This window comes from Astyanax mexicanus, chromosome 9, assembly GCF_023375975.1.
Source record: "Astyanax mexicanus isolate ESR-SI-001 chromosome 9, AstMex3_surface, whole genome shotgun sequence".
NCBI classification, from domain to species: domain Eukaryota; kingdom Metazoa; phylum Chordata; class Actinopteri; order Characiformes; family Acestrorhamphidae; genus Astyanax; species Astyanax mexicanus.
The window spans coordinates 14681927-14700330 of NC_064416.1; the positions used below are offsets into that span (position 1 = coordinate 14681927).

The 18404-nt window shown below is 35.1% G+C and overlaps 1 protein-coding gene across 3 annotated transcripts in view; it reads left to right on the forward strand.

The window, feature by feature from the left end:
• The window catches only part of zgc:77752 (PTP_PTPDC1 domain-containing protein), a 19327-nt gene extending 1987 nt beyond the window's left edge, over nt 1-17340 (forward strand). The window contains exons 2-14 of one of the 3 annotated variants that reach the window (XM_049483710.1): nt 774-853; nt 2843-6673; nt 9632-10021; nt 10228-10308; nt 10401-10519; nt 11390-11527; nt 12880-13433; nt 14540-14788; nt 15341-15457; nt 15616-15717; nt 15897-15977; nt 16170-16280; nt 17086-17340. In XM_049483710.1, coding sequence (XP_049339667.1) covers nt 9843-10021; nt 10228-10308; nt 10401-10519; nt 11390-11527; nt 12880-13433; nt 14540-14788; nt 15341-15457; nt 15616-15717; nt 15897-15977; nt 16170-16280; nt 17086-17220 — 1866 coding nt within the window. In that variant the 5' untranslated portion in view covers nt 774-853; nt 2843-6673; nt 9632-9842 and the 3' untranslated portion in view covers nt 17221-17340. Of the gene's footprint in view, nt 1-773; nt 854-2842; nt 6674-9483; nt 10022-10227; nt 10309-10400; nt 10520-11389; nt 11528-12879; nt 13434-14539; nt 14789-15340; nt 15458-15615; nt 15718-15896; nt 15978-16169; nt 16281-17085 lie in introns of those variants that run through there. The other 2 variants (XM_015604460.3, XM_049483711.1) reach the window with 2 other exon arrangements.
• Nucleotides 17341-18404: the final 1064 nt, after the last annotated feature.

The following is an 18404-nucleotide window of genomic DNA, read 5'->3' on the forward strand; positions in this document are numbered from 1 at the left end:
CAGTTCTCTAAAGAAATCTAAGACTTAGCAATAAATTATAAAAGCATTATCCAGGAAATTACGGATCATAAATGGGTTTTGATTGTGTTCTGTTGTAGAACTGCTGACTCAGCCAAACTTATAGTAGACCTTATACACTACATGTCCAACCTCTAATGAAAGCATTCAGCTACTTTAAGTTGCACCCATTGCTGACACTGGTTTGCAAATACACATATAGCTTGTCTAGTCCTTGTAGAGATGTACTGCCAGTAGAATAGAACTCTCTGAAGCATATGACCTATGTGGACAATGCATAATGCCAGACATCAGCTAGAAGGGTATGAAGGCTCTTGTCCCTAAATGCAATCAAGTCCTCATAACCATTTTCAAAATGTAGTAGAATGTTTTCCCTGTAAAGTAAAAGCCAGATACACTCTTTTTAATATGTTTGATTTCAGAAGAATCAACGAATGAAAAGGTCTGTCAATACTGTCAATATAATGTATTTCTCAGCTAATACAGACAAATAATTTCCTCATTAAAGATGATATTCTGAATTTTAACTCTCTAAATCAGTGCACTCACCTAATACTGCTGATTCATTGTTGCATTGCATTACAGCAGGTGATGCACAAACAAAAGAATCACGTTTCGTTTTCCTTTCTGCAGAAAGTCGACTACCCCAGACAGACGGTTTTGTCTGTGTGGAATGTGGGCAGGTTGTAGTGTTAAAGTTTAAAAGGAAGAGACAGTTTGCACTGTGCTTCATTTTGAGCTTTCTCACTCAACAGCCTGCCCTGGGTCTTAATCTCGACTCTCTGCTGGAACCCAAGACAAAGGGGATCTGAAACTTAGCGAGAACACCACAACAGTAAGTGCTGCATTTTATTGCACAATAAATGTGGTTTGATAAAGAATTGCGCAAAGGAGCCAAGTCTGTATTTTAAAGCTGCAGTAGTCGATATTGTAGAAACCTGTTTATAGTTCCGCTTGTTTTATACCTCTTTTATACAGTTACCTCTGCATAACTGTGGCTCAGACTGAAATTAATCTCTATTATTGATCTATATTATTTATTTATTTATTTATTAATTATTCTTATTATTTTTTATTATTAATCTCTATTTTTATTCATCAATTCATTATATTATCCCTTTATTTACCTTTACCAATTCAGACCTTACCGTCTGAATTGTGAAGTGGTATTTAAATGTAATTTTGAGAGTTCTACAAACTAATCCTATAAGTTACACAATCAACACTCATTTTAATAGTGCAGATTTGGCTTGGTAATAGCCTATTTTGGAAAGCGAAGAAGCATTGCTATGCCAACATAGGTCATGCCACACCTAGCTACTGTTGCCACTGCTGCAGTCTGTGTATCACTCTCAGGCAGTCTTCAGAGCCAAGCTTAGATAGACAGTTAGCCAGATCAGTAGGGTTTTCCATCATTCCATCATGCTCCAGTCACCAGCTTTTTACAGTCCTGTTGCCTCAACAGCTAATGACTAATTTACTGACCAACACAGATATGTGCTAAACACATTAGGACTGTTTCTGCAGTAATAGGTCTGCATAAGGATTAGGACTGGGCGATATGGACTAAAAACTCGAAAAATCTCGATATTTTTTTTTCTGAATTGCGATATATGATATATATATATCGGTATTTTTTTCATCCCATAAGGTAATATCAAAAAGATACTTTTGAGACAAAGCTACATGTTTCAAATTTTATATTGGTACTTTTATAATTCAGTGCCATATCCTGTATATTAGAGTAGCCTATCAGTACTAGCAGCATTTTATATAAACAACAACTGAAAGTCATTTCAAATTATACTCATTATAAACATATATATATATATATATATATATATATATATATATATATATATATATATATATATATATATATATATATATATATATATATATACAAATTATAAACACACTTAAAGTAGCCTAAAAACAAGGCATATATAAAAAAATACATTGTGCTTTTGTAAAAAGATTATCTAAAGTGCTTAAGAAAAAGTAAATAAAAAGTGCACTTTGAGTTTTCTGTAAATCTGGGCTGAACGGTGTCAGGTCTATTCTCATACCCATGTGAAGGAGCTGATTGGTCAGTTCAGGTTAGAGTGAATGTGTCTGCTCTGAAGATCAGTGTTTAGTTCAGTGGTGATGCTTTAGAACATGAGACGTGCTGCTGTTTCACTGAAAAGTCGGGTTCTGCGTCACTGTATGTTTTTATAGAGAACAGCGTCTGAGTAAGCTTCGTATCTCTCCTCTGTGCGCCACACCTTATTTAGAATGCAGGCGATTGGTCTTTAAGTTTAGTGAGGCGGGTCTGAAGGAGGGGGGGTTAGTTTAGTAAAAAGGATGTACCAACACAAAAACACAAAAGTAAAGATTATTAGTGCACACAGGCAGATTTTAAGCATGGGGAGATGAAAGTATGATAGTAAATGAAAATAGAACAAATCTGCCTATTATTTGTTATTGTGCATGCGCTGTAAAATTCTCCTGCTGATTTAAATGTAAATCTCTTTTAGGTTAGATTTTAGATCCCCATCACCACATGAGCTTCTGAAATATTAGTAAGACATATTATTTAAAAATACTTTGCTAAAAGGTCAGTAAGCATTTCTGCGCCAATCTTTTTAGGAGAACACTGGTTATATCCCACTGTGTGTTGTGTATTCTGCACTGCTCTTATTTACTGCAAAATAATTTTACAGTTATATCCTTTTTCCTTTGTGTGGAATATTAGTAAGACATATTATATGGAAATGCTTTGTCTCAAAATATGCTCCACTATCATATTCTTTTCATCATCATTATTTTTTTTGTCCTGTAGGTAATGACAGGAGAGGATAGCGATGGTGATGATGATGAAGATGATGACAGCGGAAAAGGCGGGAGATAGACCGGTTGCCAAGGACTGGGCTGTGGAGTGGGACTTAAACCAATAGACGAGTACATGCTGTTGGTATTTTGCCATACATGTGCTAATTGAGCTGTGATTCTTTGAAAAAAAAAAGGCTTTCCTTTGCCTTTCAAAGAAAACACTCTCATCCTCTTGCCGAGCCTTGCCGAGCGCTTCCTGCCTCTGCCTGCCTGAAGTATTACGAGTAGTAATACAACATGTACCAATGTACCAATGAGATGGGCTTGTATATTCTCCACAGATTAATTACTGGACACTTCTCACCAGATTTCTTCATATTTTCAATTTTTTCCACCACAGGACTTCAACATCTGTAACTGAACTACTATACATACTTTTTTTTAAATATAGACGCATATTATTGGGGAAAATAGACAAGCCTAAGACTACATAAGTCTACCTACTTATGTAGCAACATTTTACTAGGACAATAAAGATCCTATACTTGTACATAGTACACATAACACACACACACAAACACACACACACACACACAATCACATCACACACTATCACAAATATGCACACGTGTGCTAAAACATTTTACCATACACAAAAAAATGGAAAAAGCTCAAAGATGACGTCATTCATGGTTCTGCCTGCAGTAAAATGGTTTGATGACTGCATGGCGTAAAATAATTCGATTGAATTAAAGCTAAAGCAAAGATGTCTAAAAACACTTCAGGGATGAAATAAAACAGATATAGTCATTATATATATTATAAAACCAAAACCTTTTGTACAAAATGTACATATCAGGAAGGATGGGGAGTGGTAAATCAATGTGCAGGATAATTCTATGCAACTGAGCAGAAGATAGAATTTGATTATGATAATTTGATTATTAAGGTATTAGGGTTAAGGGAATAAAAGTTTGTGTGATGTGTGTGTGTGTGTGTGAATAGAGGGGTAGTCCTGCTTTTTCAAGCTCCTCCTCCTCTTCTCTGTGTTGCTGTCAGGGTAAGAATGCACTTCCCTGACCGCAGCATAAAAAAAACTATAGCTGGAACGGCTGAGCTACTTGGGATGGCTGAGGCTGTAGCCAGTGAGATGGGCTTGTGTATTCTCCACAGATAAATTTAGAATGTATTTATAAAAAAACGTTGCATAGCCTAACTGACATTAAATAGTATCGACTTTTGAACTTAAGAAATCACCTTAGAGAAAAAAAAAATAAATAATAATAATTTAAAATTTAATTTCAAATTTCCCAATATATATATAGAAAACATTGGGGAAAATACACAAGCCTAATTTGTTACAATATTTGTAACCATAATGGTGTTATGCTGCTGAGTGTTTTACATATGCTGCATAACATCGCCTACTACTGAGAACCGTAAACAGCTGAAGGACACTTACGAGATGGGCTTGTATATTCTCCACAGATAATTGTACATAATGAATACTATATATATAAATCCTAAATCCTAAACAATATCAGGGAAAATGGACAAGCCTAAAGCCTAGCTGTTCAGATCTACGTGTTCTCTGCTTGTACTTCTAAACAAGTGTGTGTTTTTTTCTAAATGTAATGTTTATATTACATTTAGTTCCAGTCTAACAGGCAATTTGTATAACTGACTATGTAAATACCTATATATTTGCATGGTTATTATTCAATGATATTCCTTATCATTGAACATCCTATTGGCAATTCCCTAATCATCTTGGTTGTGATAGAACCATCAATCATTGGTCAGTCATGTTGTACATTTTAAAACAGAAGTAGAAGTTTCTATGTGTTTTACAGTTGCTACTTATTTGCCATATTAGGTAAAATATATAGAATGTATACATGGTGAAATGTACCATATATTTTGTACACAGCATATTTTGTGCAATTTGACCAGAAATATAAAAATTCTCAGAAAGAAACAAACCGGAAATCGGCAAACCATGTAATATGACCAAAACCTATAAATTTGACCAGAAAATACATAAAGTAAATGTGTAATTTGACCAGGTTGAGCCCAACTTGTTTGGAAATTCCACCTTTGTTTTACAGTGTATGATTAGAAATAAGTTTTAGGTTTGAGGCTACACTGGCTAATGTTTGATGGGGACACACAGAAAACTTCTTTTTAAATGTTTTGCTGGAGCTTATGTAGTTTTTGATTGCGTATGTGTCTAAATCACTGCAAATTAAAGTGTTGTGTCTCTTTCTTGGCTGTGCAGTTATTTGAACTGTTACTTTACCTTCTCCTCCAATGCGCCTCATTTAAAACTGGATGAATGAATTGTATAATTGAAATAGTGTTTACATACTCTACCATACTATACTAAATTAGAAGCAAAATTAGAAGCAAAAAATAAACATCTACTTCTTCTAATCTAACATCTCATGATTTTGCTATTTATAAGTAAATGTTTAAGTAAAATTAACATTGTTGTTTTATTTTATAAACTACAGACAACATTTCTCCCAAATTCCTAATATAAATATAGTCATTTAGAGTGTTTATGCATTTATGCAGCAAATGAGAAATGGCTGAAATAACAAAAAAGATGCAGAGCTTTCAGACCTCAAATAAAGCAAAAAAACAAAAAAAAAAACATGTTCATATTTTTAAAGTTTTAAAATATCAATATTTTGGATAATTTTATGCCACTCCTGGTGCAAAAATTCAAGCAGTTCAGTTTGGTTTGATGGCTTGTGATCATCCATCTTCCTCTTGATTGTATTCCAGAGCATTTCAATTTGGTAAAATCAAAGAAACTTTAGGAGGTACAGTAGCTTATTTGGGCACAAAGAGATAAAATATTACACACAAGCTAATCATCAGTCATCAGCGGACCCAGAAAATGACTGCCATGTATTTATTAGTGAATTAATATGTTTATTAATAGGTTATATTTAATTACCAGAGGTGTCAAAAGTGTTCAAATGCATTACTCAAGTAGAAACATAGATATTAGGGTTTAAAATACTTGTGTAGAAGTTACCAAATACCAGGTCAAGCTTGTTGCTCAAGTAAATGTGTAAAAATATTGGTTTCAAAACTACTTGAAGAACAAAAGCTTAGGCTGCACCAAAGGGGTCTATGGTGCACTGCCCCCTCCCCCAAATAAACTCTTTTTTTAAAAGCCAAAATGACTATAATGTCATATTTAAATGTTAATGTTGATACATTTGGGATGCACTAGGCTCCCTGTTTGCATATATACCCATTGAAAATGAATGTATTTTACTACAATTCAAATATATTAAAGAAGCTTATTTGGGACATTTTGCTAAAGTTCTCTTGAGAATCTGCACAGATAACATTCATTCTGTACTTCACACATACATGCTGGAGTGTGATGTGACAAGCGCAGATACAATGGATCGCATATAATTCAGTAGGGTGTTGGAATGGTATATGTTCATACAAAATAAAGTAAAATGAAAGAAGTAGAAAGCACATATAATGGTATGAAAATGTAAGGAAAAAATCATCCGAAGAATTGTTACGCCAGTAAAGTATAAATAACCAAAATTTCTACTTAAGCAAGCAAACGAAGAAGGGACTAACACAGATGGGAGTGTTCAGGTCAGCTTATATAATTAGTCTCTATATGAATTGTAAATGTCTTTCCTCTAATGTGTTTATGACAGTTAATAAGGCTTAGAGAGCTTTGAAGCTAGGTCAGGCAGACACGTGTCTGCAGCATGGCAGAGAGGGATTACCTTCATTTTATTCCTCATGCAGGCATGTAAACTGCACGTTTAGCTAACTAAGCAAATGGAACAAAACCCAGGTAAGAAAATGATTGATGACTTTAGATTAGATTAGATTAGTTTAGTGCTTTTACACATGTGTATTTGTATGTTTAAAATTGGCTGGTAAAGATTTATAGCACTGAAAGATCAGAATGTAGGTCAAACACTTTAATTGATTTTGCCGTGCAGAAGACATTGACAAATCTTTAGTTAGTAATTATTAGGGCCCGAGCACCGAAGGCGCAGGCGAAGCCTGCACCGGAGGTGCAAAGCCCTATTGTTTTTGGAATGTTTATTATTATTATTATTATTATTATTATTATTATTATTTTTATTTTTAAACTTCGCGCCCATTTTTGAGGCCTTTCTGATACTCGAAAACTCTTGCATTTTGGCACAGACGTCAAAGCCGGTGAAAAATTTTAAATTACATTGTTCACAGGTTTGGTCGTGGATCAGGAGCTCTATAGCGCCCCCAAACGTTGCCAGTGGCCGGGATAAAGTTTGTCCAATGTGCACCAACTTTGGTACGCTCATTGACCTCATTATACCGATCAAGAAATACTTGGATTTATTTGACTCCGCCTAACAGGAAGTCGGCCATTTTGGCAGGAATTCGCAAAATAAAAAGTTTCCCGTGGTGTTTTGGGTGGGTTACGATGTTCGAAAACTCATAAAATTTCACAGGCCTATTGGGCATAGGCTGTACTTTGATGTAAAATTGGAATTTTTCATATTCATAATTTATCAGCTCTCTAGCGCCACCTATTTTATATGACATTTATAGAAAGCTCTTAGCCTCTTCTAAATTAGCAGACCCAATAATGCCTTTAAATGATTTCGAGAAATGTAATCATTTTTCTAATGTGGTGCTAAATGACTCTACAGCGCCCCCTATTTGGTTTAGGCTAATAAATTAGCGGTAGCTGTCTCAAATTTTCCCCAATGTTCAAAATTTTTGGCAGAAACATAGATATTACGATGCCACACATAATACCCATTGGCATGTATTAGCTCCGCCCAACAGGAAGTCGGCCATTTTGAAAAATGTTAAATTTTTAAACATTTTTCACATACTCATTCGAACTCCTCCTAGAGTCTTTGTCAGATTACAACTAAATGGTCTGTGGATAGTCTCCAGACATACATGGTGCTAAATTGCGAAGGAATAGTCGATAGCTGAAACGATGACGTAATGGCGGGCAATTGATTTAATGGAGACACAACACTAAACCAAATAGAAACATTAGCATGGTCAGAATACAGCTGCTTGGAAATTCATGAAACTTGGCAAAAACATAAAAGACATCATTACACACATTTTCAGTGTTGATATGATTGACTCCGCCCAACAGGAAGTCGGCCATTTTGAAAAACGTGCATTTTACACACATTTTTTGCATACTTTGTCGAACTCCTCCTAGGGAATTTGTTGAATACTCTTGATATTTGTCAGCAATAAACTACTACCATCCGTGATGATAAATTGCGAAGGAATAGTCGATATCTTAAACGAGGAAGAAATGGCGGACAGTTGAATTGCTTGAGATACCCCATTAAAATAGGAAGTAAATACATTCTAGTGTTGGTAGGTGTTTGAGGAGGTTAAACAGGTTGAAAACTCACGAAACTTTACAGGCCTGCTTGATTTAAGCGGTCCTTTGATTAAAAATTGAAATTTCATATATACATATTTCATTGGCTCTATAGCGCCACCTAGGTTTCAATGCATATTTGACATTACGAAAATGCTCAAAAACTCTTGAAAATTGTCAGATTCCATAAGATCTAAAAACACTTTACAAATATTGTGATAATTTTTTCATGTGTAGCTAGCGGACTCTATAGCGCCCCCTAATTCATTCGTTTAATAAATTAGCTGTGGATGTGTCACAATTTGTCTAATTTTCTCAAATTTTGGTAGGAGCGTAGATACTATGACTCTGCACATATTTGCAACTGGCTTGTATTAGCTCCGCCCCACAGGAAGTCGGCCATATTGGAATTTGTAATATTTTTACACATTTTTCACAAACTCATTTAAACTGCTCCTAAAGTCTTTGTCAGATTACCTCTTATTTCGCTGTAAATGAACAACAGACATATTTGATGATAACTGCCAAAGGATTAGTTGATCGGTAAAACGGTGACCCAATGGCGAGCAATTGATTCACTAGAGACGCAACACTAAACCAAAGTGAAACCATGACACAGTCGGAACACAGATTATTGAAAATTCATGAAACTTGGCAAAAACACAAAAGACATCATTACACACATTTTCAGCATTGGTAGGACTGACTCCGCCCAACAGGAAGTCGGCCATTTTGAAATATCTGAATTTTACATACATTTTTTGCGTATGTTGTCGAACTACTCCTAGAAATTTTGTTGAATTCTCTTGGTATTTGGTAAAAATAAACATTGAACATATCTGATGATAAATTGTGAAGGAATAGTCGATATCTTAAACGAGGAGGGAATGGCGGACGGTTGAATGTTTGAGATGCCACATCAAAACTGGAGGTTGACACATAGGTAATGCTAGGAGTTTTGAGGATGTTATAAGAGAGAAAAGCTCACAAACTTTGACCGGCCTGCTTATCTGAGGCTGTTGTTTGATCTAGAATTAGAAATTCAAATATATGTGTGTTAACAGCTCTATAGCGCCACCTGTATTTTAAATGGGTATTTCACATTTTTGGCAGGATAGAAAACTCTTGAAAATTACCACACTTAATTAGACCTCAAAATTACTTTCACCGGTTTCTCGGTTTGGCCCGGTACGATATGCGCTGTTGTGCGAGGGCCCTACGTCCCCCTGTGACAGGGGGACAACTCGTTTTGATTGTAATCAGTATAAAATGTACATTTGGTAATTGCGAAACTTCACACATTTATTTATTTTTGGAAAAGTTTTCTGCTTAGCTAGACCAGCTAGCTATGTCTCTGTGTGTATTTTGATTTCTAACATTAAAATATTGTCTTCGCTTTAGATATTCTGCTATAATAGTTATAGATATTCTGCTTTAAACTAGTTATTAATGCTTAAACCTTAATAAACTCTCTCATTAGGCAGCCTCATTTAGCTAGCTATGACCTGTAGTTTTGCTTTCTACCCCTAGCCTACTAGTCAAGTAGCTTGACCTACCTACTATCTACCTCCACTACTTCCCCTCCACCATACTCTTCCCTTTCGTCTCTGGTATGACTCTTCTGGTTCCAGTGCCAAAGCCCTCATACTCCCAGACCAGGGAGAACCTGGTAAAGGCTATCCCCCCTAAAATCATCTGCTTGTTGGCTTGTGGTGGAAGGGACTGCCGCTATGAGGGCCCTGCATGCTGGAGAACCAGCCAACAGGCCATCCGGGGCCTCTTCTCCAGCTGGTGAGGCTCCAAACTTGTGTTGTTAATACTAATGTATTGAATGTTTCAATTATTTTAACATATAACATATGTAACATAGACTTGTAAACCAAAGCATTACAATTGCAGCATTGCTTATTGTAATTCCTGTATTGTAAAATACTAAATTAGTCATTATTGGACAGAATGTACATTTTTCTTGATTCAACCACTTTTTTTTTTTTAAGGGTTACCAATGACATTATTGCTATGGCCCGGCCATCCACCAATCTCATTAAGCGATACAACATAATAGAACAGTTTAAAAAGTGAGTGTTTGTTTAAAGTCATACACTGTTTGGTATTTCCAATTTTGAATGCTTCCTCTAAGTTAGGAAATGTTTACTGTGTGTATCTACAGGTTAAACATTAAATCCATCATTAATATGCAGCTCCCAGGTGAACATGCTCACTGCGGCCCTGACCTGGAGCCTGACAGTGGCTTCACATATTCACCACAGGTCTTTATGGAGAACCAAAGTAAGTCACTTTTTTCACACTCACATTTGCCTACTACACTGTAAAAAAAAAATTGGTCAAATGCCTTGCAAACAAAATCCACAGAAAATCCACAAAAACACACAAATAAAAGTAAAGACTGACAAAATCCAAACTGAAATTATTTTAAGGAACTGCAAAGGATATTAAAGTAACCAGGTATATTTAAAAATATGTATCTGCTATATTTTTCTCTTTTGAATTTGCAACATACATTTTACTTTACTGTTACTTTACAGTTTTTTTAAGCATATTTATGATTCAATTTCTGCAATAAAGTGATATTCCTCAATGTTCTGCAGGGAACTGTCACTTTACATTTTTAAAGAGTATTTATGATTAAGTGTGTATATAAGGATTTTACTTAGTATTTAGCTATAACATTTTTTTTTTACATTTTTGTTTTGTATAAAATTAAATAACTACAGCCTCAGGCCAAAGTTGTGTAAAATATTAAAACACGTAAATAAATATCCCCTATTTTTATTTACATTAGAATATAGAACACATATTAGATTTTGACAGTGAGACATTTTACTATATCATATAAAATCTTAACTTATTTAACTTGATGGCAGCAAGATATTTTATAAAAAGCTGAGACAGGACCATGTATACCATGTATCTTAATGTATCCCCTCATCAACAGCAGTTTGTTCATTTTTGAGAAGTGAGAAAACTACATAAAATCACAATATAATCGCAATATATATATATATATATATATATATATATATATATATATATATATATATATATATATATATATATATATATATATATATATATATATATATATGCTGTTTGTTTTGTAAAAACCCTTTCTAATACTGTTGTTTCTTTTCTGTTCAGTTTACTTCTACAACTTTGGCATGACTGATTTTGGGGTCTCGTCTATAGTCGGGATGCTGGACGCAGTGAAGGTCTTGACGTTCTCTGTGGAAGAGGGCAAGGTGGCTGTGCACTGTCATGCTGGGCTTGGCAGAACAGGTTTGAGGCTTGCCTGTTAACTTATTAGGTTCTAAAATATTTGGAATGCCTTACTGAGGTCAATACATCTTTTTTGGCAATAATGGGATAGAGAAGGAAAGGAGGGGAAGCAGAAAAAGAGGTTAGAAGTAGTTAGTTTTTAGAGATGTTATGAGAATAGGTGCCCTTTAAAAAGCTCTGTCTTCTAAACATGAAACTATTGGAACCATGCTTAATGCCAGGCATAGTCTAGAGGGGCATAAAGCACCCCAGCTCTGAGCTGTGGAGCAGTAAAGCTTTTTTCTCTGCAGTGATGGTAATGATGATAAATCGGGACTAGGGGATGAGTGTGGAATGAATTTCGAGCTAAATGTTTTACACAAAAAAAAAAAATCTGCAAACAAAATTTTAAGAATCAAAATGAAAAACTGTATGTTTCAAATTGTAAAATACAGCAAATACTTATATTATAATATATACTTGGTTACTTTATTATTTTTGTGATTTTGTGGATTATCTGCTTTTGCTTCTGGAATCTCTTCTTTGTTTCTGCTTTATTTTTATTTAATTTTTTTTGCTTCTGAGTTTTGGCACACTTCTCACGGGTGGGTGTGGCCTTTTAAATATCCATTGGTAAGGTGATTTTGGACTGACGGTACCCTGAACCCTTGTCTGAGACCTACCAATAGAGATTCAAGAGGAACATCTGTTTCTAAGCCCCGCCCACCTGTAATAACTGTACCAAAACTCAGAAACAAAAAACTGAAGCAGAAACAAACAAGAGATTAAGAAAGTCTTTAACAAAAAAATGTATGTTTTCTCTTTTGAATTTGCAACATACACTTTTTCCTTTTGATTCTTAAAATTTTGATTGTGGATTTAATTATTGTTTGCGTAAAACTTTTGACACAAATGTCACTACATTGATAGATAGATAGATAGATAGATAGATAGATAGATAGATAGATAGATAGATAGATAGATAGATAGATAGATAGATAGATAGATAGTAAAAATAATTTTAAAAAGTATAAACATAGAGTCTATTTTAGTGTGTGTGTATGTGTGTGTGTAATGGCGGTAGTGCAGTTAACACAGTAAAACAACAATGAACACCAGTGGCTGGGCATATTGAAAAGTATGATATCAGCTGTACAGGATGTGCAAGTACACAGTTATATATATATATATGCAGTAATACTCTCTCTGCTTAATGCAATCAAATTCTTCAGATTCAGATTCACAATCTAGTAGCAAGCTTTCTCTCTCATCAAGATATCTCAATACTTTTGTCGACTTTTGTCTAAATGAACACTTCAAATTAAGCCATAGTAAAAAAACTGTGACTTAAACCCTCCTCTGTGGTCCTGCAGGAGTGCTGATTGCATGCTACTTGATCTACATGCTGAGAATCACAGCAAGTGAAGCAATTCACTATGTACGAATCAAGCGGCCCCGGTCCATTCAGACCCGTGCACAGATCAGCTTGGTGTTTGACTTTGCCAGACTCATAGGCTCCCAGCTCGCACAGTATCCATGCCTGAACATGCGTCATGGAGCACCCTTCACCCTGAGGCAGTATCTCCAGCGCCAGGCCCTGCTGCTGCATGGAGAAGAGGCTCGAACCCTTGCCCACACGCCCAAGATCCTACATCTTCTATGCAGCCTACTGACAGCTATCGCCCAGGGAGCCCCCAGCCCTCCAGAGGTTCAGCTGCATTTAAAGAGGAAGGCAGCCGTTCTGGCTCTGCAGGCAGATGTGAGGGAAACGCTGGTGCTGCACAGGTATCTGCCTGTGCTGACAGAGGGGGAAGGCCCTGTGTCTTCATGGGATGAGCCACTGGGTTTCCTGGAGCGGAAGAGAGCAGTGCTTCTGAACAAGCGCAGTTACAGCGAGTCAGATCTCAGCAAAATTACTCTGAGTAAGGTAAGATGGTGAGATATGAACCAATCCAAACCTAATCAAAATCTACTGATTTACTGGTTTAAGATGGAAAATTAAACCAACTGTGCACAACTTTGAGCATCCAAACTCTGAAGAATGACTAAAGTAACCCTACAAAAAATGATTTTTGCATGATAATGTCATGGAAATTAGACCTCCATCCTGTATAACCAAATTAAAAGGCAAGGGCCTATATGTTAATTTTTCCTAAAAACGTTAAAGTGCTTATATATGTTATATAGTTTTTCTAAAGACATTAAAAGGCCTATATGTTTTTTCCAACTTTAAAATAATATTTTTTAAAGCTTTGTTTATTGAGTTTTTTTAAATACTTGGCATTTAAAACATATTATTAATATTATATGTATTATGTATATGTATTATTATATTAATATATTATAATAAGTATTCTAAAAACTGTTTTACACATTAACAATCTATGTAATAACAGTGTAACTACTGGTAAAGTGTGCATTGTTACAGCTTTATTACACAGGTTAGTTGTACAGGTTATGTAAATACACATGTATAAAGGTCAGTTAGTCATATCAGAATATGTTGTCCAGCTTCCTATAATGAAATCTGAATAATTATTTTTATTATTCAAAAGAGTCACAGCCCTAATTACATTCATGTTCTTTACACACTGTTACATGTGAAAATTCACTCACAATATGGCATATTTAACACAAGTGAAAACTGATGCTGACAAATGCAACTACGTAACATGTAAAAATATAATAAATCTGTAACAATGCACACTTTACTAGTAATTATAACATGGATAGTAATGTGTAACTTCACAGTTATTAGAGATACTTATTACTAAGTGGGACCATTATTTTTTTCTAAAGACATTAAGATGCATATACGCTACCTTTTCTATAGTATTTTTATCCCCATGTCCACTTTACTGTATATTGACTTTGTATTATAACAAGCATAATAAAGTCCTTTCAAAGTTAAATAAAGCATCCTGTTAAAATTTATAACAGAATAACAACAATCCAAGCTGAAAGATTCCTATTTTAAAGACTAACTCTTTAACTCATCTTTTTATGTCCTCACTCTATCTTTTGTTTTTTCAGAACTTTGGATTCATTCAGTTCTCCACATCATTTATGGATGATGGCAAAGTCTGCAATGGTCATTTCAGAGATCAGAGATCATCAACTCCTGCCAGTGACATCTTAACCAAGGAATCTAACAGTTCAACAGACAGATACACACCTATTGCACCATCAAGTCCTCGCATGTGTGACACCAGAGCTGCTAAGCGGGCGAAGTTCATGATGAAGAAAGCTCAACCATTCTCAAAGTTCAGCTCGACCATCGAGGTAAGCTTTCATTTATCTTCACCTGTACTTAGTAAGCTGTCCACACTGGCATTCCCTGACCAATAGATTAGTTAACCTGACTGCTGAAAACACATACCAGGTAAAACACGGGCTGTTTTATAAGTAGATCTTGGTAGGCCAGTTATGATAAGTGTTTTGGGCAATAATTGCAATTTACAAGCATTTTATGACTATGATGATTTATCATAAAATTATCATAATATAAGAGCATAATAATGTTGCTCATTGCTCATAATGGAGCAATTTTACCCTTTTAAAGAGCAAAAAACCTTTCATTGTTAAGCATATACACATTGGAATATAAATATTTGTAAACATTCTAAGCAAATAAAACAAATAAAAGCACTGATTTTAATGGCCTGTTACCTGGCCTGTTAACATTAATAGAAAACATTATGGCCAAAACTGAAGTCAATTTGTATTGTACAGTAATTATAGGCCTAGTTCTTAGAATGATAAAAAATAATCTTACTTTGTAAAGCTTGTTATAAACACATATTGAACTCCAGTGCATTTTTTTCGCTTTCAAAGCTTTGCAAAAATCATGAATCAGGAAAAGTGTCATTATCATCTAAAGAGGTTGCTGAAGCAATGGCCCAGCAGGACCAACCTGGAGACAAAATACTGCAGAGGGCTGCAAAGTTACAGGTCAGATTTCTTCTTTAAATTAAAAGTAAAAAACATAGAAAATTGAATTTTTGGTTTTGGTTAAATATATAAATAATGGAAGGCAGTATGGTGAAGGAAGATGTATTGAAAGGTGTAAAGAGATTTTTACAGTGTTTATTTTGTATCTGGTTACACAGGATGAACTGAATCTCAGTGCATACGGATGGGCCACGTTAACCATGGAGGCAGACCCCAAAGTACTGAGCACCCTGATGTGGGTCTGGCTAGAAAAAATAAAGGTCAGGAACCAAATGAGTTTGGGGGACACTTTAATACACCACAGTCAATTTGTGTTACTCTGCATTATCAGCAGAAATAAAAAAAACTATTTTTATTTTCATTGACTTTGCTGAAAAATTACTTGATACATTTGTTCAGACTTAAAGGCTGTTTTAACTAGAGCTGTGTGTATTAACAGGATCCCATTCTGAGTGCAGATGACATAGATAAGCTGTGTACAAACACGCCGAGTCAAAATCCCCTTAGAACGCTGTACAAGGTGAGAACACAGCCTGCACGTCCCACCGTACAAGACACACAACAACAATCTTTAGTTCTTATTAGATGAAAGTTGACAGTGACAGAACGTCTTGTATTACCAACTGAGTATACATTTAGTTTAACTAATCTTCTTTTGTGTGTGTGTGTGTGTGTGTGTGTTTGTGTGTGTGCTCCTTAATATGTCTTTCAGTCTCAGCGCAGCACTCTATGTTGTTTGCTAAGCTGTGTGGGTCAGGTGACAACCCACTGTCCACAGACTGAAACTGCTGTCCTGCAGCGTCTTATACGAGCACTAACCCGGGTAGGAATGTATCTGCGCAGCAATAAATCTGTATTTGTATGTGTGTCTGTAGTTATGTATGAGGGTCAATAGCAATATAATATGCCTTTAGTGCCAGCAGCATAGTTGTTTACATCTCATACGATCACTGTGTAATCATACAGTGTTTTCAAGATTTAGTGTAAATTAACACATTATTGCAAATATATAGGAATATATAAGAATATATAGGAATGGTAACTTTTATAGTTCTTTTAGATTAACAACTTCAAATGTTTTAAATATTTTTTAAACATTTACAATACAGACTTTTCACTTATTCTTCTAGCTGTTTTCAAGAGATCATTTCAAAATTATGAGTTTATTTGATTTTACCAAATTGAAAACCCCTGGAATATAATCAAAAGGAAGATGGATGATCACAAGCCATTAAACCAAGCTGAACTGCTTGAATTTTTGCACCAGGAGTGGCATAAACTTATTCAAAAGCAAGGTGTAAGACTGGTGAAGGAGAACATGCCAAGATGCATGAAAACTGTGATTAAAACCCAGGGTTGCTCCACAAAATATTGATTTCTGAACTCCTAAAACTATGAATATGAACTTGTTTTCTTTGCATTATTTGAGGTCTGAAAACTCTGCATTATTTTTGTTATTTCAGCCATTTCTTAATTTCTGCAAACAAATGCTCTAAATGGCAATATTTTTATTTGGTATTTATAGAATAAAACATTCTTGATTTGGTAAGGATAGTGCATACATTTAATAAAAAATGTTGTTTAATAGAACATACATTAATTTGGTGTATTGTCTGATTGTGTGACAGCGCCCCCCAGAGGAGATAGCCCGCTCTGACACCGTAATGAAGCTGTTCCGTTCTACAGTCAGAGAGCTGCAGTGTGTCCGCCCAGCCACAGGGAGTCCCACAACCAACACCAGCTCTTTACAGCAATTTATTTAATAAAGAAATCTGTTTTCAAAGTGTCTTCATTTGTTTAATGTTGTATGATTTTGGTATGAAATTAGGTGTGAAATCCAGACAGCCACATCAATATTAAAGTAATTGGCTGAAGAATTACAATACAGACCTGAGCAGCTAATTATTTACCTTGGACCCAATTAAGAGGTACAAAAAAGGATATGTTCCAAAATATAAGAAACATAATTTAAATTTCACAAACACATGAAGATAAGAAAAAAATGAGAGCACCCGATGAAAACATTTGATTTTTTGAACATACACTGCCTGGCCAAAAAAAAGTTGCCACCAAAAAAAAGGTCACACACTCTAATATTTGTTGGACCACCCTTAGCTTTGATTGCAGCACACATTCTCTGTCATTGTTTCGATAAGTTTCCGCAATGTCACAACATTTATTTCAATCCCATGTTGCATTAATTTTTCACCAAGAGTCTGACCTGCGCAAAGCCTTCTCCAGCACATCTACACATCCGTCTGTACAGCACATTCTCAATGAGGTTAAGGTCTTGAATTTTAGGAGACCACCATTACTTAAAATGGATCACCCAGTTGACTTCCACAGAGCTCTCTGAGGCCTTCAGAAATATGGTTGTAGATGTGGATGATTCTGGAAAGAGTTTCAGAAAGATCTCAGAACAATTACAAATCAGCCCTTCCACTGTCTGCAAAATAATTTACTAATTTATTTTATGTAAAACTGTCTACATGGGCAGGTTAGGCTGTCCCAGCCATTTATCCCGAGAGGAAAGCACAAAATGTGTCTAACAATCGTTAAATGTCATCACAGGACCTACAGGTGTAATGCTTAACAGAGATCTACAGCATCTATTATCAGAAAAATACCAAACAAGGTTATCATGGAGAGCTGTACAAGGAGAACGAACAAATGTCCATAAGGTTATATATATTTAAAGAAGCCTTTTGTGTCTGCAGTGTTTACTTTTCATACAAACACTGTGTAAGAATCCATTTTTTTACTTTTCTTTACTTTTTCTACATTTTCTACAGTGTTCTTTGATGTGGGCTCTTGTTTTTAATATTTTAGACATTTCATATTTTCATAAAACACCTGTCATCCTGTAGTAACCACCACTTTAAGAGTATAACTTTTGACATCTGTGACACATCCGATGACACATTAATTTCTCTTATTTCACTTTATT